Here is a 24768-nt window from a genome sequence, read left to right on the forward strand (position 1 = left end):
ACAATTAGAATACCGTATACTCTGTCTGGCGGCAGCGACTACCACGCCGGAATTTGCCGAGTGCTTCGATTTGCTCGACTTGCTCGACCATTCTCAAGGTTGTACAAACTAAACTGCTCAACCTCCGTCCGATATGTCTGAAGTCGCACCCGAAGCTGCACCATCAGCTGGTATTCCCATTCCCGTCGATGCCGCTGCGCCACCACCCCAGGAAGAACTAGATAATGCTACTGAAACCTTGTACATTCAGAATTTGAACGAGAAGATCAAGATCAGCGGTATGTCCTTGTCCACTCCCCACAACGTCCCTTGTCTCCCGAATTTAAGGCTTTTTCATGGTGTATAGTCCTCAAAGCGTCTTTGCGTGGTCTGTTCAAGTCGTATGGAGAAGTTCTAGACGTGGTCGCGCATGATAATCTGCGCATGCGAGGACAGGCTTTCGTCTCCTTTACGTCGCCTGAAATCGCAAAGAAGGCGCTGAAAGAAGTCAGGGGTTTCCCGTTATATTCAAAGCCTATGGTGCGTCTCCGGTTTCCACATCTGCGCATTCGGCAGGGGAGTATGCGTACCTTATCGTCACTGGCTCATGTCCTCATCAGCAAATCTCGTTTGCGAAGACACGATCGGACGCCGTAGTGCGCCGACTCGATGCTGCTAACTACGAGCACCACAAGAAGGTCAGAGACGAACATAAGAGTGCGTATAATAGTCTTGCTCTATACGAGACATCTCCGTGCTAACTCGAGCAGAGGAGACGCGGTACAACAACCCATTGAAGCGAAAGTTCCGCGAGAAGCGCATGGCCTCCGATAGTACGTCCACAGCGTTCCATAATCTTGATTTCGATGCCTTACTCACAGCCTCAAAACAGTGGACGGGTCGGGCGCTGCGCCTGCGCCAAAGCGGCCAAACGTCCAGATGCCCGACGAATACCTCCCTCCCAACAAAATTCTCTTCTTGCAAAACCTCCCCGAGAGCGTCAGCAAAGATCAGCTCATGGCCCTTTTCTCTCAGTCTGTATCCTTCTTCATCAGGTTTGATGTGGCACACTGCTGACGCGGCGCTGGGGCAGATATCCCAACCTTCACGAAGTCCGTCTCATTCCGACAAAGAAGGACATTGCGTTCGTGGAGTACATGGACGAAGGAAGCGCCACTGTGGCGAAGGATGCGTTGCACAACTACAAGTTGGACGGCGAAAACAAAATCAAGGTAGTCTATCCTCCTGTAATGTCGACCGAGTTACTGACTGTCATCCTTTTTGTAGATTACTTTTGCGAGGAAGTAAAGCATGCTGTCTGGTGTTTTCGTTATATTGGCAGTTCCGGTGTACGTTTTATATCACGCTGTATTGTAGTTTTAATCCTTCTTCCCTGCTCCAAAGTCTTTCAACGTCGGCCGTGGACATTGCACCCTTCGTTCAGCGTAGTTCAAATTCGATAAACGTTCACTGGTAAACATGCAACGAGAGTGTGGATCAAACGGAAGACTTCACATAATCAATGGCTGATGGGAGAATGATCAGCACTGCGGCCATGGAGGAAGCAGCTGCGCCCCCAGCGAGCCATACCAATCTGTCAATTTACATTTTCGAATCCTTCAAGGACAGCGCGAACATTCGTTCCGATGGTCTTGATGTCATATCCTCTATTCCGCGTCCGTAAACGTGAGCTAGGACACCGTGACATTTGTACGCACCCTTCCATTACGAATAACACAGGCTTGTCCAGTTGCCCTATAATTCGTCCAATTTCACCATAACAGTCTTGGGTCAATGCAAAATCACTGATCGGGTCGTCTACGTAGGTGTCTACACCGAGACTAGTCGTGTTCAGGCTCTTGGTCAGGATCGGATATAGGAACGGGGGATAAACTACCCTGCCTTATTACCCATACTCTGGCTCGAACTGTTGGACGCAGGCGACTGCTTCTCGCAACGTTTCGCAGTATTTCTGGTCGGTGGTTCCTCTCGGAAGGGGAAAGTTGATATTGCAGCCGATGCCCATCCCAGACCCCTTCTCTTTCGTGGATCCTGTGAAATCTGATTGTTTCGGATACACGATGGAAGTATGAGGTGAGGACACAGCAAGTTTCGATCGAATTCGAATGATACATACAAGGGTAGTCGTTCTGCGCATGAAGAGACACATAGAGGACACTGCCGTCGGTGTAGAATATCTCTTGGGCTGGTTCCGATCACCGTCGGGCGTGGACTCTAGCCGGCAGAAAGCTGGGACAAATGATGCTCACTGCCATTTCCATGGTGGTAGTCAATATCGAGGACAGCCACTGGCACGCGCCCGGGTCGATGAGATTTCCCCTGCCCTTTCTGTGGCATTTCAGAGGCACAAGAAGTTTGGAGGAATCGGACGGCGGCCGCCACGTTGTTAATGAAGCAATAGCCTCCGCAGAGTGATGAACCTGCGTGATGCCCTGGAGGTCGACTACGCGAAAACAGAGTTCAGAAGAAGGGTGATTGCGACGGCTGTGGTAGGGTTTGTCTCCACCTCAAAGCGAATACACCGGAATGGCTAGGCGCCAAAATTAGATGCTTCGCGGAGGAAAGCGTGACTCGCAGAGAAGCTAGAACTGCTGTGTAGGTTTCTAGAAGTCGATGCTTGAGAAGCGCCATTCGAACTTCAGTCATAGTTCTACAACAGACCTTCCGTGATGGGACAGCTGAGGTTGAAGCAATAGAGCCCTGTGCCAGAGGGGTAGAAACAGAAACATAGCACGGGACGCACCCTGACCCACCTGCTTTAGCGATGGGAGACAACGCCTCAGCTGAATCATCTATAGATGGTAAGGGCGATAGCAGTTTGGGATACTGAAATGTTTCTGGCAGCACAGCGATCTGTACAAGATGATTCAATGTCGGTGGCCGATAAATGGCCGACCCAGGCTTTGAGAACGCGCCTTATCGTTTCCATCTGCCACCCAATCCTCGTAGGCATTCCGCAGGTATTGAATGTAATCTCGATCGTGGATCGCCTGCGCATAGCCTAGGACATCGACATCCGAATCACGGTCAGCAATCTCGAAGGATGGAGAGCTCTCCAGCTCGTGTTTGATTGCGTGCCAGCGCGCGGGGCTCTCGAAATAGGGGACGGGCTTCCCCGAGAGAATCTCATAGGGTGGATCATGCAGCAGACAGTCGCGATCCACGAAGACCTTCATCAGGGCGGAAGAATGATTCAGAAGACGACGTTCATTGTGGATGTCGAGGTTCAGGGCAAACTGGCCACTGCTCGTCACGCTGGCCGCGATCAAGACACGCAGCACGTGAGTGACGCGCTCGAAGCCCAATTGACCCTCAGCTTGGTACCGAATCACTACAGCGCGTTAAAACCGCGACAGGTTGTTGATCGATGACTACCCGTAACCCTCCGCTCCTATGCCCTTGCTTTCCGGAACCTTGAAGGCCTCTTCCCACTAAATCATCTTGCTCTGCTCCTCCACAGCGAAACGCACGACCGACGAGCCGCATTACCCCTAAGTCCTGACCGCTCATTGGATATGCATCGCCGCAGCTCCAAGAACAATCGCAGGACCCGTCCTGCAGCAAAGCCTCGTACAGATGCTGCCGTAGATACTGAGGACCTGCGTGCGTGCCGTTGCATTTATTGCTCCGCCTCTGTCTTAGTGTTATGTTTTTCGTGTTCAGCTGCCCCCCAGAAAAGACCCCTGCTAGCCCCCGGCTTTCATTCGGTCCTTCCCCTCAGAAAGAAGGGCTCGCATATTTCCTTGTCATCGGTAGAGCCATTTCTTCACTTACGTTGTTATGACATCTCAACTTGGATCTCACGGGCGCAGGATGATGAGGAATTGTGGAAGCAGGTCGAGAATATAGAAGATTATGACACACTTTTGAAACGCGAGGGTATGCTTTTATTTTTATTTGCTTGTGTTACTGAATCCATGATGTGCTCGTTGGAATATTGTACTAGCCGAGCGGAGTATGTGTATTTACCCCAAGTTGTCTGTGCTATACTGAATTCTATGGGTCTATCCCAGTATCGACGGATACGGAGTCCCCCTCCTCCTCATCGCGGACCTCCTCGATGTATACCGCCCCCTCTAGGACAGAAAGTTCTTTGTCGACGTCCAACTCTGGCCTAGAGAATAAAGTGAGAGAGCGTCTCCAGGGCATCCCGCAAGGCTCATTGGACGCAAGTCCCACGCCCAAGGCAAAGCGTGTGTCAAGAGTCGCATCTTCCGCGATGAACACCGCCTTGAGATCTCCAAAGCCGGTTAGGATCATAGATGCAGCTCGCCTGTACCCGGCAGGCGGACCATCTCCTATGACTGCACAGCCTGCACTGGATTCTTTATCTCCATCCCCAGCTACAAAGCAGCAAACCAAGTAAGGGTTCTGGGTCTTCGCGATGTCTCTTCTGAGTTTGATTATCTCATCCCAGGGGGCCTCGTGGGCACGCAGCATCTTCCGTCAAGAAGGCACGTATTCCCCCTACAGCAGATAGGATTCCGAGTACAGTAGCTCCATGTCCCGCAGCCGATACAGCCATCGGCCAAATCAACTCCAATGTCATCTCTCAACCGTCGCATCCTCTCCCACTGCCTCTCTCTAACGCGATGCCCTCACCATCCACAATCAACGTCGACAACCTTCTTGGGAATGGCCCTATTGAGCTGGCCCTCCAGGTCATCGCTCATGATGACGCTGTGCAGAGGGAAATGGATCGACGAAAGATTTCGTGGGGTGTACAATTTGAGATTGCCCGCGGAATCACTCAAAAAAAGTGGACATGGCAGCAGGTGACAACGACGAAGCTTGACAAGCTCAAGGGCTGCAGTGCCGTCAGCGCCCCCCTCGTCGCGAACGTGATGCTCGACAAGATATCTGACAATGGGCCGACGATAGGTTCTAATTCTCTATGGTGAACCCGCCGATTTCACTTCGTGCTCTCTCCATCGTTCCTGATTCCTTGTATAATTAGGCACGAGTACGACAGGGAACAAGCTGCTATCGTTGAAGGTCGTGAGCGCGGCTTAGGCCTCATGGGCGAGTGGCATGGCGAGAAGAACTGGTACGGAGGAAAGATTCAGCAAATTCTCACCTTCAAATCCGACGGCGGCAAATATTCGATGCATCTAGAGAAGCCCGAGATGCTCAAGTCTCGTCGATTTAGCAGGTTCCTGGGCTCTCGGCGCATTCTTGAGATCAAGTTGCCGAAATCTGACGGATACAACGCTCAGAGTCAAGGTAGGCAGATGCTTCTAAGTAAGTTCCTGCTTTGTGGGCGGCTCTTTGTTCCGTTCGATGCGAAGGACAACACGGTGTACGCCATGGAGACGGACGAGAATCATGGGAGGGAGAGTGATCCCTCAGAGGGGGATGATCGACGAATCAGTCTGCAAGGATTTATACAGTGGCACAACCCACTGTCCTTGAATGATAAACAGGTCGGATCAATGTCTATTCCCCTCTATCATACCTGACTATTTACCAATGTCGACCCGCAGCCTATTAGCAAGTGGGCAGCACGTTTTGACCTCGGGCTCTCCAACTCGATTCCTGCCCTCGAGTTTCAACAAGAAAATATCGTTTTCATGCGAGACATCTGTTTGTACTCGCCTTTCATAGGAAACTTATGTTCCAGACTCATTTTTTGACTTCAGACGCCTCCGACATCCCGAGGGGGGATAAACCGCCTGCGGAGAAGATCATGACGGACGGTTGTGGGTTCATGAATGCGGCGGCGTTGATTCGCATCGCACAGCGTCTTGGCCTACCTAGTCGTCCGTCCGCTGTACAAGGCCGTGTCGCCGGATCGAAAGGTCTGTGGATCCTGCACCCCGACCACCTTGATCCTACGGACGTGCCCTGCATCTGGATCCGAGATTCCCAGAGAAAGATTCAGCTCGATCTGGAACATGGTGGGCGCGCCCATCTTATTTTCGATCACGTCGCTGCCCCTCGTCTGTCTACGCCAGGCCACCTCTCGAAGCAGACGATTATGAACTTGTCCCATAACCACGTACCTGACGAAGTAATTGAAGCCCTGATGAAGAAGGGTCTGGAAGAAGAGGTCCGACCCCTGATGCAGTGGACGGGACCTGAAGCGATGCGACTCCTATGGAGTGCCGTCAATAAGGCTGGTGGAGTCTCCGGTGAGCGTTTGCGTAAGCTCGCTGGTGCAGCAAGTAGAGCGCTAGGGCTCAACAGCAAGCGAGAGATTGAAGAGGGCTTTGTGGATGATGATGCGGACGAAGAATCGTTCAAAGATGCGGCTACTGCTGACTCTGAGGACGAAACTCATACGTCGTTGCATCAAGATGTCTTGTACCTCCTTCAGGCTGGGTTTCGACCAGAACACTCCGCCTATCTATGGAACAAGCTCAAAAGAGTTGTGACGATGGCCATAGACGGCTACATCAAGAAGTACCATATCACCGTCCCGCAATCCGCGGAAGCCTTCATTGTGCCTGGTTCGTCTCTCTTTGCTGACACTAGGAGGTGCACTGACCTCTCGCGATAGATCCTTGCGATGTATTAGAAGAAGGCCAAATACATTTCAAGGCTTCGCGTGAATTGAAGGATCCAATCTTGGACATGAACGTGAACTCTATCACAGGCCCATGCATCGCATGTCATTTTTTATTGATTTTCACGTTACAATGTTGATTGGACATTCAGGTCAGTCGTAACCCCGCGCGCATCGCCTCTGATTTACAGAAGGTGAGTACTCGTTTAGTCACGGCCCTATTCACGATGTCACGAATTGTTCTAGGTCGTAGCCGTCAATCACCCAAAGCTTTCCGAATACACCGACGTGATCATATTCTCTACCAAAGGGTCTCGCTCGCTTGCAAGCTATCTGGGTGGGGGAGGTTCGTATCTCCTTCTATTTGAGTGGAAGATGTAAGGCTGATTTCATGTGGTCGCCAGATTACGACGGCGGTACGTTGCGATTACGGTTCTCATCATAGTGCTTTTGACGATGGCATTCGAAGATGTTGTAATGGTAACTTGGGAGTCGACCCTGGTCGAACCTTTCTGCAACCATGAATTTGTACCCGAACCTGACGGTCTTAAAGAGCATTATTTCGACCGCAAAGTCGAAAGCGTGCAAGAGTTCGGTCAGCGTGTATCGAATCTTCCCGATCGCGCAAACGAATTTCTTCGAGTCCTCCTGGGAGGTTTTGGGAATGCTATGGTTGGCAAATACTCCAATTTTCACGACAATGCTGTGTACTCGAAGGGGTATATGGACTCAGAAACTGTACGCCTGGCCTACATGTACGTCACCTTCTCCGCTTCTGTTGGCGCTTGCTGACCACGGAACAGGTTTACTACTTGCATGGACTCGGTGAAGACCGGCCATCGTCTCAAAAAGGGTGTCTTTGAAAAGGACTCCAAATCTTACGATCGTCCGCAGGCCTCTTGCATGCGTACACAAGACGATGGGGCCTCGTGGCAACAAGAGCGCAGCAACATGTTGCCATTGTCTCGACCCCCTTCCATGGGTCGCTTCATACTCGACAGACTACTAGATTCTGGAAAGGACCTCAAGGATCAGCATCTGATTGAGTTTGGGGAGCTTGACGGGCAGAATGCTCGGGATCAAGATATGCTGCAGCCGTGGAAGGATGCAATTCGGAATGCAAGTCAAACTCTCCCTGCTGATGTTCTCGATTTCTTGGACGACGCGGTTCGAGATCGGGTGCTAACTGCACAGCGAGATCATCAGAAGCACGAGCTAGACGAGATCAAGCAGTTCGTGCAATCGATGAAGGAGGAGTGGGTGCGGGCAGTTCGACCCCCCTTCCCGACGGAGCTGTCTCGTCCACAGAAGCGATCTTTTCGGAGGCAGGCCACTGTGTCTGATCCGTTGGGGAGCCTTAAAAAGAAGTTTGCAGATGGTCCAGGGTCGGAAGAGCAAAGGGTATCATACGCCTACGAGCTTCACGAAACTTTCGCATTCTCCATAGCGTTCAAGGCTTCATGTCTGATCAAGGCACGAAATGCTGGTATCGTTCCCACCATAGGCCCGTTCGCAGACGCAATGACGATGCAGTCATCGGCCATCCGCATGTTCACCAGTCGCAATGGGGATGTAAGCTGATGGCCACCCTTTTTCTTTCTGGTTTTCAAACTCTCGTCCCAGTGATGCATCTTGTGCACAGATTAATTAGGGATTTTCGCATTGATATTCTTCTCGAATCTATCTCGATTTTTTCAGATTGGTGTCAATGTGCACTCGGTGCAGTTTGAAGATCATCAAGGATCGGATGCCTCAAAACTCGAGTACTCAAGGACAATCGCAAAATGAAGACACTCTCCATTGCGCGACAAAGTTTCTAGAATATCCAGTGCAAAATATCACTATCGGCTGATGCAAAGAACGTCGTCTTTCATATGAAGACAAGACGAGAGGCCTGTGGTGCGATGGACGAATGCATATTATCGGCATGAACTCAAGATGGCACAAAGAATATCAAGGCATATACGCTTGTCATCAGCAAATCTCCTTATTCCTACTTCGTCCAATGACGTGTAGGTTAGAGCTTAAGCCGCCACTGGGTCTCGTTAAGAGACGGAGGAGACGAGGAAGCCGGCGGAACATTGCTCGCCTGTTTAGGAAAGAGTCGTGCTATGAGGCGGAGACTCAAATCGTGTGCATGGTCACTGCACAGCTCTTGCACAATCCCCATTGCTTTGACCGCTAACCTTGCCAGCACATCTGCTTACCTCTAGTGCTCTCCTCATCGTTTTACTGATTTTTTTCAGCTGGTGATGGGTCGTTGGACGCAGTATGATGAAGTGCGCCAGACTCTTCATCTTCACGCCGTTCTAATGCGACCGTATTCCATCCGTGGCTGGGTTCCAGGATGATTATCGTCTTCCAGATGGAATGAAGCGTGTGGGATACGACTCTGACACTGGGAAGTACTACTTTCGTGACAGAGATGGCTCACTTTGGGAAGGTTCAGAGTACGGTGAGATGCAACGAGGTCAGCATACATGATAGAACACAGCACCTACCAGCGGCTAAAGGCGATCTCACAGTAGTCTCCGATCTCTCCATTCACTCACCCGAAGGTACGAATAATAACGATGTCGAAATTGGGCCAGACGGATACATTCCCCTGGCCGAGGACGCTGTGAGTTTCGACTTACTGCAATCATATTCATGATCCGTTTTTTTGACTCCATTCGCATCGTTAGGATCAGCCCCCTCGGCCCAAACTCAGTTCCAATGATAGCCCATATCGGATGCTTTTTCCCTTTTTCTTGATCGTCATCGTCGTCTTGCTCCTGGTGTGGAGGCTCATCGTTGCTCCAGCAAACTCACGTCCTGTGCTGACCTGTCCGGAGCATAGCACATCGTCGGTGATTGTTTTTGGCGACACCTGTTGGGCCATTGCGCAAGCGCACGGCTGTGTGGTCGACGACATTCTACGGTTGAACCCGAAGCTGAATTGCGACGTGTTGAGGCCTGGAGCGAGGATCTGCATACCATCGGGGCAGTGACGTATGTACTCATACTTTGCATCATTACAACGCGTAATTTCTACAACGAGCCGCTTCTTTTCCGCCTCCATTTCGGTGATGTAAGCGCATGACGTCGAGCTTGCAGTAAGGTGTCTCGGCTGCAAATACAACCAGTCAGGCGGGCTCGAAACTGCTCCAGGTACTTAACCTTGAAACTGATGTTCCTCTTCTCCATCTCTCTTCCCTGCCCACACGTGTAAACATGGCTTTCGATGCAATTAGACGCACTCATCCAAGTATGTGTCATCATTCGCTCATCAGACAGGTCCCTCTGACAGAAATCAGTTCTCTTTTCTCTTTTGACCTTGTTCGCTATCATCGAGGTAGGGTCCTAATCCCCGCACGTATCTCTCTACCAATTAACAGCATCTACCAGCTCTCTATTGCAGCATGGCTCATTTCGCGGTACAATTCGCATCATAACTACTTGTCCACCTCCGTCCGCAATCGCACACGCTACCTCCTATTCTGCGCGATTTGGACAACTTTACTCGTGCCCCTATTCTTGATGATGTTCCTTTTAGCATCTGGTCACTTCCTCTCCAGTGTAGCTAGTCATGGAATATTGTAAGCGCCTTTTACCCCTTCGTCCAATCATCTCAATCGAGCATTCGGGCACGGGTAGCCTTTTCATCACCTGGGCATTGTGGTTAGCTGGAGCCGCCGCCATCACGAACGCGTTGGGAGGAAGGCTGAATTGCAGGTACATATATCGATTATGCACGTTATCAAGCGCTTACCGATCATCGATAACAGCCGCCACTTCGTCTATTGCGGGCAGCTGAACGCCCTCGAGGCGTTCGCGTGGATTGAATGGCAAGTGTCTGATCTAGGTCTCTCGCCGCCGAGTCTATAACGGGAAATTTACAGGGCGTTGCTCACCCTTGCGCTTCTTTCTGTTATCTGGTGGGCCGTAAAGGGAAGGCAATCAGGACGAGGCAATGGAAGAAGTGGGAGCGTTACAAACGGATCGCGCGGCGCCGTCACCGCGTGAAAAATGGCGTCTTCTAAGAAGCGTGGCGTCGATCTTTTGACAGTGACGTACCCCTGTTGTATGAGCCTTTGAATGTTGTTTACATGCCTTGACGCAGTCCAGTGTATGAGCTTTTGAACGCTGAACAATATCATGATCTACCTGTCGACGTGAAGTTGCACGCGACGTAAATTTCAACGACTTGACTGCGATAACGCACGTGGAGACTATTCCTTGTTCCTTTTTACTTCAATTGTGGCGAGTCTTGTACTCACGTGCTTTAGCCATAGCCATCTCCGTGATCGAGGGCGCGTTATAGGTCCAAGCACATACCTTGCAATCAAAAGAAGTCGAAGCTGTGCGCGCGCTTGGTGGCTTTGGCTTCCTCGTGGCGTGTCAAGAAGTGAGGCGACTGGTTACGCTTGTGCCGCCGCCACCCTCGTGAACAATATAAGTCCCCGCTTTCCTGTCGTTCCTCTTTCCTCGTCTTCCCTCTCCCCTCCATCTGGTCCATTTCCTCAACCCTCCCCACCCTCAACCCCATCAGGTTTCTCGAAGCTATTGCGTTGTACAGGGGAACATGCTGTTCCTCCCCCTGCTCTGCGGCATATTTGCCGTCGCCACATTGTTTATAGGACCCCCAACCGTCAACACCATCGTCACCGCATTCCAGGCCACCCTCTCGAACCCATCATACGACGTAGTTCGTGGCATCTCGCGCATGGTTCACACTCTCCTCGACCAGGTCGTCTCTGTATACACTGCACAGGACATCATCGCTACACCGCAGAAGGGGTACATGCCACCGCGTATAACGCGCTCGTATTACCAGTATGTGCCACCATCCCGTGTACACGACATCTTCGGGCCCCGACCCTTGGACACGCCGACTCTCAACGATATGTGGCACTTCAACTGCACCGCACCACACCACCTCTTTGGCGACGCAGACTCTGGGTTTGGACAAAAGGTCATCTATGTAAGGGCTTCCTTGACAGCCATTGCATTAATCATACTGGGTTTGGTATGTATTCCACCTAATCTGTTATGAAGGACGTTTCTCATCGCGCGCTTGCCACACAGACTGTCACCGCATTTCTCGAGTGGCGCTTCGCCAAGACGAGGTCCCTCGAGCACGGAGCAGTAGAGGAGTCGGTAACGGCTCCCAACGGGTTCATTACCATCGTGGCTTCGGTGAGTTTCGTTGTTCTGCCCACCTGAACGCGCCTTTTGACATTTCGCCCAGCCTGTCTTTAAAGTTAGTCACCCCCTCCTCGACGACGCGATCATGACAGTGGCATTCCCGATTGGCGAAAAGAGCGAGGCCTTGGATCAGCATGACGTCGCAGTGGTCGACTTGGCTTTCGCCCACCCCATCCCGCAAGGTCTCGCTTCCCCGGTTTCGGAAGGATCACCCATCCTTGGCATGCCCCCTCAGGTCGAACCCCCCGCGCCGGCACAAGTGGCCCACATAGTCGACAGCCCTTCCCCCATCCTCCCCCCCGTCGGCCTGCCCCATCGCCTCGATGAATCGGCTAACCAGGACGTCTCGTCGGAAACAGCTCGCGCGCGCTCTGATACCGCCACCCGCCCCTCTATCGATCTTGAACTCTCAGGTCAGACAGTTCGAGCACTCGACGTCGCAACGCCGGTCACTACTGCCTTCGAGGACGCCGCCGGACTTGCTATTGCATCCTCCCCTGCGAATACGACACCGGACATGACACCCGCCAACGCTGCATCTCAGTCTACTGACGTGACGACGGCTGCTTCATCCCCGGTTGTCGACGCTAACCAGAGCCAGGAACAAGTCAAGGATTCGTCAATGTCGACTTCCTCCATCAGCAAACCGATCGGCAAGGCGGCACCTGTGTCGGAGGATATCAATGGTGGTCTCGCCGCATCGATCCATGCGACGGCATCAGTAGAGTCGGTCAGTGGCGTGTCTGCGTCGATGTGGGCAACAGCACCGGCGGCGCCCCCTTCACTGGCATCACGTAGCGGCCTGTCTGCATCCATGTGGGCCACGGCACCAAAGGCGTCCTCCTCACTGGCATCACGTAGCGGCTTGTCTGCGTCCATGTGGGCCACGGCACCGGCGGCATCCCCTTCACTGGCATTAGGCAACGGCTCGTCTGCGTCAATGTGGGCCACGGCACCAAAGGCATCCCCTTCACTGGCATTAGGCAACGGCTCGTCTGCATCCATGTGGGCCACGGCGCCAAAGGCGTCCTCACTGGCATCAGGCAACGGCTCGTCTGCGTCAATGTGGGCCACCGCACCAGAACCGTCTTCTTCGCGGACATCGAACAGTGGGCTATCGGCATCGATTTGGGCAACTTCGTCACCTGCATCATCCTCTCGGGCATCCACCACGGCGAGCGCTAGGGGTTCCAACAGGTATCGCGGATCTTCGGCTGTTCCAAAAGGCCCAAACTCGTCCCGCAAACCTAACGTGGCACGTCAATCGCACAAACCCACCGCGCGCCCATCGTCGACTGCAGCCCCCATCGCGTCCGGTTCCAAGCCTCCGCGATCGTCGTTCGGACTGGGGGCATCGATCCATGCTCCTCAGGCTACACGCGCGGCTCCCTTCGAGTTTGGTTCTGCCCAACAGGCTCCTGCTTCGTCAGTTGTGAATGGTTTGGCGGCGTTGGCTTCCGTGGCCCAGGATTTGGTGCCACCAACTGAAGTGCCGGCTACCGTGAAGGACAGCTCTCTGGACGCGCCCCGACCACAGGACGAAGAGGAGGAAGTATTCGTTTACCCCGGCACGACGACCCTGGATCTGGAAGGACGGCGAGAGGATAGCGAGTTTCGGTATCCCCAAGCGGACGAGACCTCCGGCGAATCTGGCAAGCAACAGGGTGAGTTTCTTTTGCTTTGATCTGGTTACACATCCAACTCATCAACGATTCCTATCTTTCCAGCACCTGTGACGACCACAGTCGAACCGGTAAAATCAACACTCTCAAATGATAATGGAGAGGGTAAGCACATTCTGTCGTTGTATCTTATGGCGTCGACGTCTTACACGCAAACTTTGTCCTCCAGATGCATCACTGGTGGCCCAAATCAATGGCGACGACTCACTGACCGCCGACAAGGAACCCACGGACACCCTCATCTCGGCACCCACGGACACCCCCATCTCGGCACCCACTTGCAGACGCACCCGCAGCTTGTCTGCTCCTGGGGTTTGTCTACCCCACCGCGATCATGTTGACGGACCCTACGACCTTCTCCGCCCTTCCTCGAGCCCTCCCTCATGTGCGCGTCAGGTCAATCTCCCACATCGTGACACGGAAGTTGATCGATCGGTGCAGGAAATGCAAGGTGGTGTCGCGCCCTCGACGGCCTCGAGTGGTTCGGTCACGCCCATCGGTTCTTCGTCATCGGCCACCTCGCAACCCAAGTACAAGGCCAAACCTCAGGCCCCCATCGTACCCCGGATCATCTCGATCATGGAACCGGCTCAATTCCACGGTGCAGGACTTCTGGCCAACGACGAGGACCCCCTGCAGGCGATAGTCAGGACGATCGAACGACTGGAGGCGAAGGCGGCATCTACCGAGAAACTGCCAGAGGACTATTGGGCCACTGAACGGGTTGTCGCGACGTCCCAGTCAATCAAGGAAGAAGCCACCCGGATCGCGGAAAAGTGGGAAGTGGATGCGGTCAAGACCGAAACGCGCAGAGCGGTCAAAAAGCTCCAGAGGACAAAAGGAGGGCGGAAACCCAAGGCGGCTTGATAGCTTGTCGACGCGAACGGCCCCGTTGATGCACTCACACTATCATTATTCATGTAGACAATTTGTACAGTATTTGTAGATCTCTCTCTCTCTCTCTCTCTCTCTCTCTCTCCGCGTTCGAGTGATAGTATGCTAGGTGTGCGCACACCTAGCATACTATCACTCGAAGGCGCTGGCGTTTCCGTGCCGCACATATCTCTATCTCTATTCTTGTACTCATACGGACCTGGGGGGGAGGGATCCAAAAGTATATCGCCCAACCCCCATACCTACTTACTGCAGGGATCGTAATACTATCTCCGGTGCACAGCCGAGTATCACAACACTTTCGCACCAGGACTCTGCGTAGATATGATGCCAAAATTCCTCAGGGCGTCAACAGCCTCCCTCAACTGCATGCCTGTTTCATCCTCGACACTCACGCGCACAACCGCGTCCTCCCCCGTATCAAGCGGGTCCTCCAGCGTGGAGAGTTGTGAGTCGAGCATATCAGCTTTCATGAAGTGCCCTTGGCGGCCGTGCATGCGAGACAAGAGGACATCCCGTGGTCCGCTGGGGTGTACGAAGAATGTGCGTATATCAGGAAGGGCCGATGATGGATCCACCTTCCCGCGCGAATCTTCTGACTGGCGAGCGACGGACAATACTTCGGTATGGTCCTGCGTCTCTTCCGACAGCGTGATCCGCTCGCCTCGTAGAACATCTCTATAGCTCTTCTTCAGCGCCGAACACGCGACCACCACCCCTCTGCCAGTCGTGGATTCGCCTTGATCGATCTCTTTCACCGCGTTCTGTGCAGCATCGCGGACTTTCACAAGCCAGGGCGCACGGTCTGCGTCTGTGAGTGGAGTGCCGGCACTCATCTTAGCGACGTTGGCGGGCGGGTGAAGATCGTCGGCATCAAGGAATGGGACAGAAAGTGCGGACGCGAGAGCCATTCCAAGTGTCGACTTGCCGCATCCTGACACACCCTGATACGATTGATTTGTCTCGAGAGAGCAGACGAAGGACATGATCTACTCGCACCATGACGATGATGAGGAATGGATATGGTCTGCGATGGGTTTCGGTGTCCATCGTAGCTGCTCGGTGAATGAGAGGAGCGATGCTCGGTGTGTAGAGGAACAAAGCAGACTCTCAAAGTTCCCCGTTGAAATCCTAACCTTAGATTGGGAGTGGGCATGCTCGCCTCAAAAGACAAGAATAAGGGTGCTTCCTTCTCAGAAATATAACAGCTTGGACATGTCTCAATCGATAGCCTCTGACGGAATCTTTGCTCACAAGGAGTCAGTTGCCTTGGGCATAGATCATATTGAATGCTTGGAACGGACATGCACATATGCTCTGAAGTGATAAAACAGCGAGAGAAATCGAGGAAAGCAGAACGAAAGTAAGAGTACAGAAGCTTAGGCAGTCGCCGCCTTCTTGCCTCGAGACTTCTTTGGTGGTGTCGCCTTGGGCTCCTTTTGGGCAGCAGTCAGGGCTGAAACACGGGCAAGGGCAGCCTGAAAGAGTTGAGTGTCAGCATACCGCTCTTGAGACAGGAAGGACACGAAGAAGAACAAGAAACTAAGGTGGTAGAAATAAAGCTGTTATCGCCTAATCGTCGGATACTCGAGTTGAGCAATCGAACGAGACCCGATAGCGAAGACGAGGTGTTCAGAGGAGTTTGATCGACTCCGACTGAGCTGGGGTTGTTATTGCAGACATGTCCACGCCCATCCTTCATTACACCTTTCGGCATATCCAGTGGGTTCTAACGAGAATGCGTTTTGCCCCCAGATCCCAAATGTATGGTGCAAAGATGGCATATAATGACGGAAGGAGAAGAAGAAACGCACAGAGCGGAGGTCAGGGCGGTAGCCACGCTTAGCAGTGTGCGTGGCGACGCCAAGGGCACGACGAGGGCCGGTGCGTGCGCGGATGAGGTTGGAAGCGCGGGTAGAACGAACAGCGCCAGGTGCAGCCTTCGTCTTGATGTGAGTGATCTTGATGCCAGCGGGAACCTCACGGATGTCGATTGTCTGGAGATGATAACTCAGCTGAGCATCTGCTGTGCGATGACCCTCATTTATCGTACCTTGGTGTTGGCAAGACCAGAGTATTTGTGAGAGTGGATGTTTGTCAGGTTGCCCTGTTCAAAACTGATCAGTCAGACCATTTGCGCGCACTGTAGTCTGAAAGCGTTCACGTACGGGCTCCTTGGAGAAGATCGGGCCCTCAGCAACTCGCTTCACAAGGAAGGAGTTGTTTTTCTGAAGAAAGCGACATAAAATAGAGAAATTCACTTCAACACAACGAGTTCATGAGATAGCGGAGAGGAGCAAGAACTGACGCGGAGGAGCAACCATTGGAGATCGTTGGACATGATGAAGACGTGTGCTGGTGACTTTAACGGGCGCCTATGTTTCGGGGACGACGTGGGTGGCTTGCTGAAACTGTACAGTCTTGCAAATATGCGCAAATAACGTTTCGCAGCCGGCGGCCCGACAGCGCCGCTATGCCACTCACATTTCGGGCTTCGGCGCTGAGCGCTGCATGCTCCTAATGCCATCTGAATTCTATGCTGCTTTCTCGACATCTGTGTGTTCGGCTTTTGTCCGTGCTGACTGTGTTTACAGATACCAGCAACTTGAACTGTATGGGGTGTCTTCTTGGCCCTTCCTTACACCAGTGTCCTAGGGCCTCCTAGAGCTAGCTCTCGGATGGTGGTATAATCTATCTTGCAGGATATCAAGGCGCAGCTGCATCTGGTGGTCGTTCCTTTCTCCTTAACCCAAAATACCCAATGTCATTCCTGATTCAATCAAAACCGGGTGAAATCGTAGAGGCGCCCGAGACCTCGCACATGAGAGCTACACTCCACAGTCCAACAGGTCAGCCCATCTCAATTTGAACAAAATCAAGTTTCGCTGAGATTGAGGGTATATCTGAAAAAAAAGCCTCATAAGAATCGGCCAGCCACATAACTGAATGCGAAGATGCATACGTCGTATTCACAGCAGTTTGCTTCAGTCCATCCAGAGGAATTGGAATTCCAAGCTTGCCTTCGATGGTGGCAACTCTGTTAAAATCAGATAAGTTGTCTGCATCCCGTAGACGAGCAGCGATCTGTCTCACCTGACGCTCACATCCGCGTTCAAAATATCCAATTCCTGGAGCGGAATAATGGCCAGCGCTGCCAGGGCACCCAAGGGAAGCGCCACGTCTGGGAACGTGCCGCTGTTGGCTGAGCCGAAGGCAGGAATGATAAAGCTGGTGAAGGACTGATTGAATGACGCGTCGACAACGCCAGCTACCCCAGCCTGGGTCACTGCTCGATCAATCGTAATCTCAAAGGGAAGCGGATTCTGGACTGGTAAACGTGGACAAAGGAAGGCTAGATCAGTCTGCGATCCATTCCACCACACTAGGGATCGTACCGTCAAAGTTTGCGCTGCCAAGGCGAGTATCAGTTGCGCGTGGTCGACAAGAAATGTATACACAGTGACTTACGAGACCGTGTTAGTGATCAAGGTTTCAAGCTACAAGTCGACGTCGTGCTCGCATTAATGTCGTTTCGCGCGTTTAGTGCATACCACCACGTACCGTGATGAAGACATTGATGTGCTTAACAAGCCCAATTCCTAGCAAATCCAGGATATCGCCGATGCTGAATCCAGCCAGGTCCACACTCGTGGGGGCACCTCTGACGGAGACGGCAAAGGCAAGCACCAAAGCGAACGGCCAGAAGAGTACATGTGATAACGGGGTCATCACGGCGAAATGTGGGTGCTGCCTAGGACTCTACGGCGCGTCCCAAGCATGCCTACAAAGCGCGCCTCTTCTTATATAGGTTTCCCGACCCGATTCATTCATGGAATCTCCATGGAACCGAGGGTGAGAATTTGAAGACTATGGCATCGGCCCCGTGGTACTTTGTACGCCTGGATTCCATATGATGAAGGTAACATCTGACTCCCTCCTCCTTTGGTTTCTTGTGCAGCTCGTAACATGTGAAATTAGATTCCATCTCAGTGTCGTCAGATAGATTCCAGTTGACGTTTGAAGATGCTGGGTGCTGTTGCTGGTTTTCCAAAGCGCCTACAGATCGCAGGCACATAAGCCGTCATGGGTCGGTTCACATTGTTGGTGGACCTTGCCAGACGGTAACTCGGATCCTTGGTCGGCATTAGAATGATAATGCGTGTGATACACGAAAGTCTTCGCGAGGGCCTGACCACTTCGTCCGAGTTGAATTGAGACGTTTGCGAGGTGCAGACGCCGGGCTTGTTTTCTGAACCCGAGCATGGATCAAGCACATATTTGGGTTTCTCACGGCGGATCTCGATGGTTTGAATTGACGTCGCTTTCCTATTGCGGACGTGCCGGGCTCATTCAGCGCTGCTCGCAAGTCAGTCTGAACCTCACCGAGTGACGAGCATCCCTGCTCTCCTCCATTTACACTCATCCACAATGATTCAGCGTAAGCATATTTACTGCCAAAATATGCGCCGTGTTGACGCCCTGTAGTTAGCACCTCTCCTTCTGCGGTCGACTTTCCGTCGACCGACCCGTTTGCACCCGCTGCGTCTCCAATGCCACGGCCTCCACACCTTCCATTTCGTCGTATTTCGTTGCCAACCGCGCCTAATCTGCTTCATAGGCAGTCGGTCGTCAGTACTGCCTCCTTTGATTCGCTCCCGGAGGAGGGCAGTTCCCCCGTTTCGCCGTTACCCGCTGCCAACCGAAGCTCGTCGAAGAGAATGAGATCGCGCCCATTGCCCTCGGAATCTCCCAAGAAAGCGCACAGGAAGAAGGAGCTCCCGCCAGTCGACGAGGAGAGAGAGATAAAGAGGAGAAAGATCATCGAGGAGTTCTATGCGACAGAGCGGACATACGTTGAGGGTTTGGATTTGATTTATACGGTGCGTCTACCATTTCAGTCTTCGAAACAACAACATTTCTTGCCTGAAAGCAAGTGCGATCCCGTCGATAACTGGAAGCACATTGTCATGTTTGATTTGTTACATATCATTCGGGCTTTGCGCGTTATCGGACGAGTTTCGCTGACTGAACCTACTTTGCAGCATTTCTTGACACCCATAATAGCAGCTTTGGATACACCTCAGCCGTTACTCACTCGGTCGGAACTCACTTCCGTTTTTTCGAACTTCATTGACATTTGGAACCTTCACCGTTCTTTTTTCTCGTCCCTGACGGATCACCTCCATTCCTCTACATCTCGGAACTCGCAGGATTCTCCTGCCGCATTGTCCCCCGTCCTTCTTTCTCACTTTCCTTACCTGTCTCTGTATACGCCTTTTGTTACCTCATTTCATACATCCGTCACTTCCCTCACAGTTCTACTCACATCTAATGCGGCTTTCTCCGCCTTTTTGGCGAAGCAAGAAGCTGACCCTCGTTGCGGAAAGCTGAGGCTCCGAGATTGGCTCCTCACGATCGTACAAAGATGTCCCAGGTACCTCCTCTTACTGAAAGATCTTATTGGGTGTACAGCAGCTGAAGATCCCGAGCGTGCGTCTCTGACGGCGGTACATACCCTCGTTTCGAAGAGTAAGCCGCCTCTGTTTCTTCTCATGTGTACGATGGCTTCTCATTATTTTTGAACTGAAGTAACCGTATCCCTTAATACCTCACTGCATACTCATGCACAAACGCTCGCGCTACTTTCTCTCCAGCGCAGCACCCCCAACCTCCCTTTCCAACTCATTACGCCTGGCCGTACCTTCCTCAAACGCGGCACGCTCTTGCAGCTCGAACGTTCTTCTCTTCCAAAGGAACGCGATTTCCTCCTCTTCTCCGACTGTTTGGTCTGGCTTGCAAACCTGGACAGAAATGACCACGAGCTTGCAGAGCGCTGGGACTGGCTTGGCGGTGGAGGTGCCGCCTCCGCAGGCAAGGGGCGAGCTAATGGACGTCCTGAGATGTCTCGCTCAAGGAGTCGTAGCGAAGCTGAACTTGGGTCGTTGCGTGATCGTGCGAGAAACTCTTATGCTCGCTCTCCCTCAAGACAAGGTCATGCCGTCGCTAGCCCCTCGAAGATGAAGAAAAGACAGGCGAGTAGTGGTACAAGCGACGAGAGATGGTGGTACAAAGGGCGCGCAGAACTTGTGGATCTTGACATTGTGATCAATCCGCCAACTGAGCTCAGCGAGAGCACACGATTCGAGTTGCTGAGCCCAGAGATGTCGTTCGCAGTGTATGCATGTGAGTGGTTCGCTCTAGCTCCACCTTGGACAGGAATCAATCGAGCCGCATTTCGTGGCAGCCAGCGAACAGGAACGGGATGAATGGGGCAAAGCTATCCGCAACGCCAAAGCTTCGTTACTGGTTTCATTGAATGTCACTCAGCCCAATTCGACTCTGACCTCTTCTGCATCGACAAATCATTTACGTCGAGCGTTGCAGGCGTTACCACATCCACCTGAGCAGGACAGTCGCTTGCCCAGGAGAGGCAAAGTCGAACATTTCGTTCCAGCCATATGGATTCCAGATGGTAAGACGGAGAGCTGTATGCGCTGTGGACGGACGTTTGGCTGGCGAAGGCGGAGGCATCACTGTAGGCTTTGCGGACGCTGCGTCTGTGCGGCATGTTCTGGCAGTGTGAGTGTATGTCAAGCTTCCGATCCCTCATATCTCATGCACACAGGTCTCAGACGTTCTTTATATCCGACCCAAATGCCAAGGATTCGAATAAATCTGCCCGCGCATGCGATGCCTGTTACGATACTGTTTTTCCCGTCCTCGATCGCTCGGCTTCCCCTCCTCCTCCGCCCTCATATACCCTTTCAGGTTTCACATCTTGGCAATCGATGCCGGCGCTCGCCATGCCCAATAGTCCCTCACGTCCAGCATCCGCACTTATGGCCATCGACATCAGTAGTCCTAAACGGGCATTGGCACGAATCGATGATGTATCGGAGGGCACGCGCACCCCGGCATCCCAGTTCGACGATATCTTTAGGTCAGACATCAGCATCGGCGACAGTCCTTCCCGCCCAGTGGTCCGTGTCAGACCACCACCCTCGCGCCCGCGCAGTTTCTATCAGATCCTGGAAGACTTTCATGACCATACTCTGGAGAGCGCTTTGCCGCCCTCCAGCCCAAGTGCGTCTCACTTCACGGCACGCACAGATGAGTCGTCAGGCCCGGAGCACGAATTTCAGCTACAGTTGCACTCGCCATCATCGCTCTCCCTCGCCGGACCAGCGTCGGATGCGGGAGGGGGCGGAATGAGTTTGCCTACCACCCCACGTCGCGAGGACACAGCGAGGAGGAGCAAGCGGTTCTCGATGCCTGCTATCGCATTGCATACGACGCCTGTGACGGCGCGTCCGAAGACAACAGGTGAGGGGATTGCCAAGCGGTTTTCGCTCGTGCTCGGGGGGCGCGGAACTAGTCGAGAGAGAAAGAATGGCGCAGATACGGATGGTGGTGGGCCTTCCTCGACCCTAGAAGACTCGCCGGTGAGGAGTGCTGCCGCAGTGAGATTAGGCGAATTGCTTGGGAGGCGGAAAGGACAACAAGGACATTGATTGAACCCGTGGACGATGTTATTGAGGAGCGATAGACAATATACTTACACGCGGCAGCCGCCTGAATACTGCAGTTCGGTTAGTTCACGCTGATCTATATCTTCTGGCGTACTCTAATCACTCGCATGCAGGAAATCGCATGAATTGATGAACATACATGATTTTTCTGAATTTAATGGTACAGAATTATGCAGCAGTGACACGAGCAATACCAGTACAACGTCCGACGCCAACGCTAAAAGCACAGTGATCGATAGCAGGCTCCCAACGTTCATTTCTTACACCCTTTCATGGAGCGATCGCGAAACCATGTCCTTCAAGTCAACAATCAAGCACCGAAACCCTTCCCTGCAGGTTGTGCGATCCGCCCACCTCCACCGATCGTCTTTCCACCGGGTGCCCAGCCCTCTTTCCTCGGCCTGTTTTCTTCCGCCTTGCGATGCGCGCTCTCGCGCATCCGCCGCTCGTTCTCGTGGGACCCATTGCCCTGTTTCTTCTCTTTCTTTGGGATCTCTTCTTCGGTGTGTGTATGCTCATGGTCGAGCTCGTGTTCAGCACCGGGCGGGGCGGGACGTGGGTAGTCGGGAGGTTCGCCCGGTGTGCCAGGGGCAGAGTGGCCTCCATCCCTGGGAGCAAGAATGACTCTGAACAAGGAAGGAGATGTATTTGGTAAACGAATGCACTCACGAGGTGACTACGGGCCTGGGCCTCGATGGAAGAGAGAGTCGGCGCCCGCCAACTCTCACTGACGATGGTCATGAGCAGCCGAAAGGGGGGCGGTAAGCATGTACTCACTCGCAGGAGGGTGTTGGGCAATATGAGTAGCCATATGATTGCTGGGCGTAAATCTGCAGTAGTGATGATGATGGCGATGAGAGGAGCAGGGGGAGCGCAATCCGCAGGAATATATAGGAAATCGAATCTCAGTTAGCATGAATGTGGGGTAGGTCACGCGTCCTGTTCACGTGAGGCATGCGCGCGAAGTTGTTCGCTCCTCACATCTTGTTCTCCATTCGTCTTTGCGGCTTTTGTTTTTGTTCCAATCGCAAGCTTATCAACAACGCGACTGATACTTTGTTAGTCCTCACTCCATTGTATTCCGGTCTTCACCCGCGCGAAGACACGCTGGACGTTTACGCGAAGAACATGGCGTCAAAGGAAAGTCAGCAACATACCATGGCCGTTGAGCCCCGTGAGCCCGGCGAGATACAAGGGAGTCTTGCAGATCGAATAGGGCCTGTAGGAGAGTTTGTACAGGGTAGCAGCAGCAGCCGCTCCAGAAAGAGAAAGCGTGGTGATAGAGATCATGAAGAGGACGTCGTGAAGGAGCCGCTACTGACTCCTTGGATAGCATCGCTTGGTGTCACAGAATACGAAAGTAAGGAACAAAGGTGCGTGAACTCCGCTATTCCGTGAAAATTTGTTATCTGAGTAATATCTAGGTTGCATGATGAGATCATGGCATATGTTCACTACATCCAGCCGACGCCACAAGAAGTGGAGGTGAGGAAGATTGTATCCGCACGCGTCGAGGAAGTAGCTGTACGCCGGTTTAGAGACGCAAGGGTGCATACTTATGGCAGCGTGACCACCAATCTGTCTCTTCCTCATGGGTGAGCCCTTTCAACATTAGACACCTAAACTGCAATATTGATCGTAACATCACCAGAGATGTTGACCTAGTCATTGGAACGAGACATGTTGAGACACTGGATGAAAAGAAAAGGACACTGTTTCAACTACGAGACAGGCTTCGAAATGATGGAATTGCAACAGCCACCCAAGTCAATGCTCGAGCGCGCGTTCCCGTCCTCAGTTTTGTCTCAACACCAGAGTCAGGTAATCAACTTTCCTTCAAAACGACTGGGTGTCCTAATATATATCCACGGTAGGTTCTATCAACATAGATGTTACCATCAATTGCACCGATGGTGTAAAGGCTATCGATATCATCATCGACCATTTAAAGCGCATGCCAGCTCTCCGTCCCCTTATCCTCGTTCTCAAAGGTCTTTTATTGCAGCATAACTTCCATTCAGCGGCCTCGTCAGGTCTCAGCAGCTACGCTTTGACTTGTATGACCATCAGCTTTATACAGGTCCGTCGAAGCCTCTTCCTTTCCGTGAGCCAGTCATTATATACTTTTCTCATCCGAGCCTCGCTCAAGCAGCTCAATCCCATGAACCGACCAAAAGACTACTTCGATGATCCTGTTCAAACGGAGTCGCTCGGCCACCTTCTCATGGACTTTTTGAACTATTACGGCTCAGAGTTTCCTTATGCTACGTCATATATCTCAGTCAATACTGCGTCCATCAAGTCCAAGGAGTCGAAAGGGTGGGATGCCATAAATGTGCCAGAACGTCTCTGTATCGAATGTCTCATAAATCCAGGTCGGCAGCCTCGAGGCTTTCCCTGTTATGACAGACATGCTAACTGATTTCACAGAGAACGACATAGGTAAACCTACAGGAAAGATCAAAGCAATCCGCGCACTGTTCCGAGATTCTCTTTCCGCACTGCAATCAGCGACCTTGGAGGCCACTCAATCAAACATCCTCGGGATCATACTGGGTGTGCCACAAGAGGTATGATTTGCGTGTTCCCCTGAATACCAAACGTGCCTCACAAGAACAACGTTTACTACAGACTATAGACTATCGAGAGCATGTGCGTCGGATAGTTGATCAAGGACTCGTCTACCAGTTGAGGTCAGGGCGCTCGTGGTCGAAACGAGGATCCAGTCATATTCTCGCAGGGGGGTATCCGATACATACCGCATATAGTCATTATGCGCCGCAAGCTTCCAAACGACCTCGATATGAACGCGACTAATCCCTCGCAGAGAGGGCATCCAGTCCTCAGTTGAGTATATGATAGTCTCCCACACAGTCCATCCCGCATAGACTCTCGATGTTTCCAGCTTGTATGTCTGTCTGATATTTCAACGTTACATTATGCCTGTAAATCGATAATCGCTAAGGAAAGT

General features: G+C 52.4%; 13 protein-coding genes across 13 annotated transcripts; 8 read left to right on the forward strand and 5 right to left on the reverse strand.

Annotated features, from left to right (window-relative positions):
• Positions 1-133: 133 nt before the first annotated feature.
• On the forward strand, positions 134-1737 carry HETIRDRAFT_468243 (uncharacterized protein; the record flags this gene model as incomplete). The annotated part of the gene is made up of 7 exons (XM_009542324.1): positions 134-278; positions 347-519; positions 600-696; positions 750-812; positions 872-1013; positions 1073-1211; positions 1267-1737. The coding sequence occupies 7 exons, from the start codon at positions 134-136 to the stop codon at positions 1285-1287; spliced, it is 780 nt and encodes a 259-aa protein (XP_009540619.1). The 3' UTR covers positions 1288-1737.
• Positions 1738-1885: 148 nt separating this feature from the next.
• Positions 1886-3176, reverse strand: HETIRDRAFT_99089 (uncharacterized protein; the record flags this gene model as incomplete). The annotated part of the gene is made up of 5 exons (XM_009542325.1): positions 1886-2040; positions 2117-2129; positions 2250-2443; positions 2754-2837; positions 2897-3176. The coding sequence occupies 5 exons, from the start codon at positions 3174-3176 to the stop codon at positions 1886-1888; spliced, it is 726 nt and encodes a 241-aa protein (XP_009540620.1).
• Positions 3177-3515: 339 nt separating this feature from the next.
• HETIRDRAFT_431281 (uncharacterized protein) lies at positions 3516-8208 on the forward strand (the record flags this gene model as incomplete). The annotated part of the gene is made up of 14 exons (XM_009542326.1): positions 3516-3603; positions 3664-3752; positions 3813-3879; positions 4014-4362; positions 4418-4897; positions 4958-5423; positions 5484-5583; positions 5640-5897; positions 5955-6449; positions 6500-6579; positions 6658-6699; positions 6752-6851; positions 6975-7260; positions 7309-8208. 14 exons carry the CDS (start codon positions 3516-3518, stop codon positions 8084-8086), a joined length of 3678 nt encoding a protein of 1225 aa, XP_009540621.1. The 3' UTR covers positions 8087-8208.
• Positions 8209-8757: 549 nt separating this feature from the next.
• On the forward strand, positions 8758-9495 carry HETIRDRAFT_413020 (uncharacterized protein; the record flags this gene model as incomplete). The annotated part of the gene is made up of 4 exons (XM_009542327.1): positions 8758-8784; positions 8852-8975; positions 9064-9125; positions 9190-9495. 4 exons carry the CDS (start codon positions 8758-8760, stop codon positions 9493-9495), a joined length of 519 nt encoding a protein of 172 aa, XP_009540622.1.
• Positions 9496-9800: 305 nt separating this feature from the next.
• HETIRDRAFT_307509 (uncharacterized protein) lies at positions 9801-10372 on the forward strand (the record flags this gene model as incomplete). Its single annotated transcript, XM_009542328.1, has 4 exons — positions 9801-9839; positions 9893-10083; positions 10142-10219; positions 10273-10372. Coding segments are annotated over 4 exons (408 nt in total), but the record flags the coding sequence as incomplete, so codon positions are not given.
• Positions 10373-12192: 1820 nt separating this feature from the next.
• HETIRDRAFT_406590 (uncharacterized protein) lies at positions 12193-13281 on the forward strand (the record flags this gene model as incomplete). Its single annotated transcript, XM_009542329.1, has 1 exon — positions 12193-13281. A coding segment is annotated over exon 1 (971 nt), but the record flags the coding sequence as incomplete, so codon positions are not given.
• Positions 13282-13336: 55 nt separating this feature from the next.
• On the forward strand, positions 13337-14197 carry HETIRDRAFT_406591 (uncharacterized protein; the record flags this gene model as incomplete). The annotated part of the gene is made up of 3 exons (XM_009542330.1): positions 13337-13356; positions 13420-13479; positions 13544-14197. A coding segment is annotated over exon 3 (202 nt), but the record flags the coding sequence as incomplete, so codon positions are not given.
• Positions 14198-14346: 149 nt separating this feature from the next.
• Positions 14347-15254, reverse strand: HETIRDRAFT_431282 (uncharacterized protein; the record flags this gene model as incomplete). The annotated part of the gene is made up of 1 exon (XM_009542331.1): positions 14347-15254. One exon carries the CDS (start codon positions 15252-15254, stop codon positions 14559-14561), a length of 696 nt encoding a protein of 231 aa, XP_009540626.1. The 3' UTR covers positions 14347-14558.
• A 393-nt stretch (positions 15255-15647) lies between these two features.
• Positions 15648-16609, reverse strand: HETIRDRAFT_307184 (uncharacterized protein; the record flags this gene model as incomplete). Its single annotated transcript, XM_009542332.1, has 5 exons — positions 15648-15746; positions 16083-16265; positions 16322-16375; positions 16437-16496; positions 16577-16609. The coding sequence occupies 5 exons, from the start codon at positions 16607-16609 to the stop codon at positions 15648-15650; spliced, it is 429 nt and encodes a 142-aa protein (XP_009540627.1).
• Positions 16610-17005: 396 nt separating this feature from the next.
• On the reverse strand, positions 17006-17596 carry HETIRDRAFT_456592 (uncharacterized protein; the record flags this gene model as incomplete). The annotated part of the gene is made up of 3 exons (XM_009542333.1): positions 17006-17171; positions 17231-17305; positions 17362-17596. Coding segments are annotated over 3 exons (338 nt in total), but the record flags the coding sequence as incomplete, so codon positions are not given.
• A 1100-nt stretch (positions 17597-18696) lies between these two features.
• On the forward strand, positions 18697-22069 carry HETIRDRAFT_431284 (uncharacterized protein; the record flags this gene model as incomplete). Its single annotated transcript, XM_009542334.1, has 7 exons — positions 18697-18706; positions 18754-19148; positions 19203-19797; positions 19858-20451; positions 20513-20847; positions 20901-21857; positions 21911-22069. 6 exons carry the CDS (start codon positions 18697-18699, stop codon positions 21777-21779), a joined length of 2808 nt encoding a protein of 935 aa, XP_009540629.1. The 3' UTR covers positions 21780-21857; positions 21911-22069.
• A 38-nt stretch (positions 22070-22107) lies between these two features.
• On the reverse strand, positions 22108-22608 carry HETIRDRAFT_114088 (uncharacterized protein; the record flags this gene model as incomplete). The annotated part of the gene is made up of 3 exons (XM_009542335.1): positions 22108-22423; positions 22467-22524; positions 22575-22608. The coding sequence occupies 3 exons, from the start codon at positions 22606-22608 to the stop codon at positions 22108-22110; spliced, it is 408 nt and encodes a 135-aa protein (XP_009540630.1).
• A 218-nt stretch (positions 22609-22826) lies between these two features.
• On the forward strand, positions 22827-24614 carry HETIRDRAFT_431285 (uncharacterized protein; the record flags this gene model as incomplete). The annotated part of the gene is made up of 7 exons (XM_009542336.1): positions 22827-23170; positions 23222-23392; positions 23449-23618; positions 23672-23877; positions 23950-24172; positions 24228-24367; positions 24429-24614. The coding sequence occupies exons 1-7, from the start codon at positions 22926-22928 to the stop codon at positions 24612-24614; spliced, it is 1341 nt and encodes a 446-aa protein (XP_009540631.1). The 5' UTR covers positions 22827-22925.
• Between the last annotated feature and the right edge of the window lie 154 nt (positions 24615-24768).

This window comes from Heterobasidion irregulare (assembly GCF_000320585.1).
Source record: "Heterobasidion irregulare TC 32-1 unplaced genomic scaffold scaffold_01, whole genome shotgun sequence".
NCBI lineage: Eukaryota > Fungi > Basidiomycota > Agaricomycetes > Russulales > Bondarzewiaceae > Heterobasidion > Heterobasidion irregulare.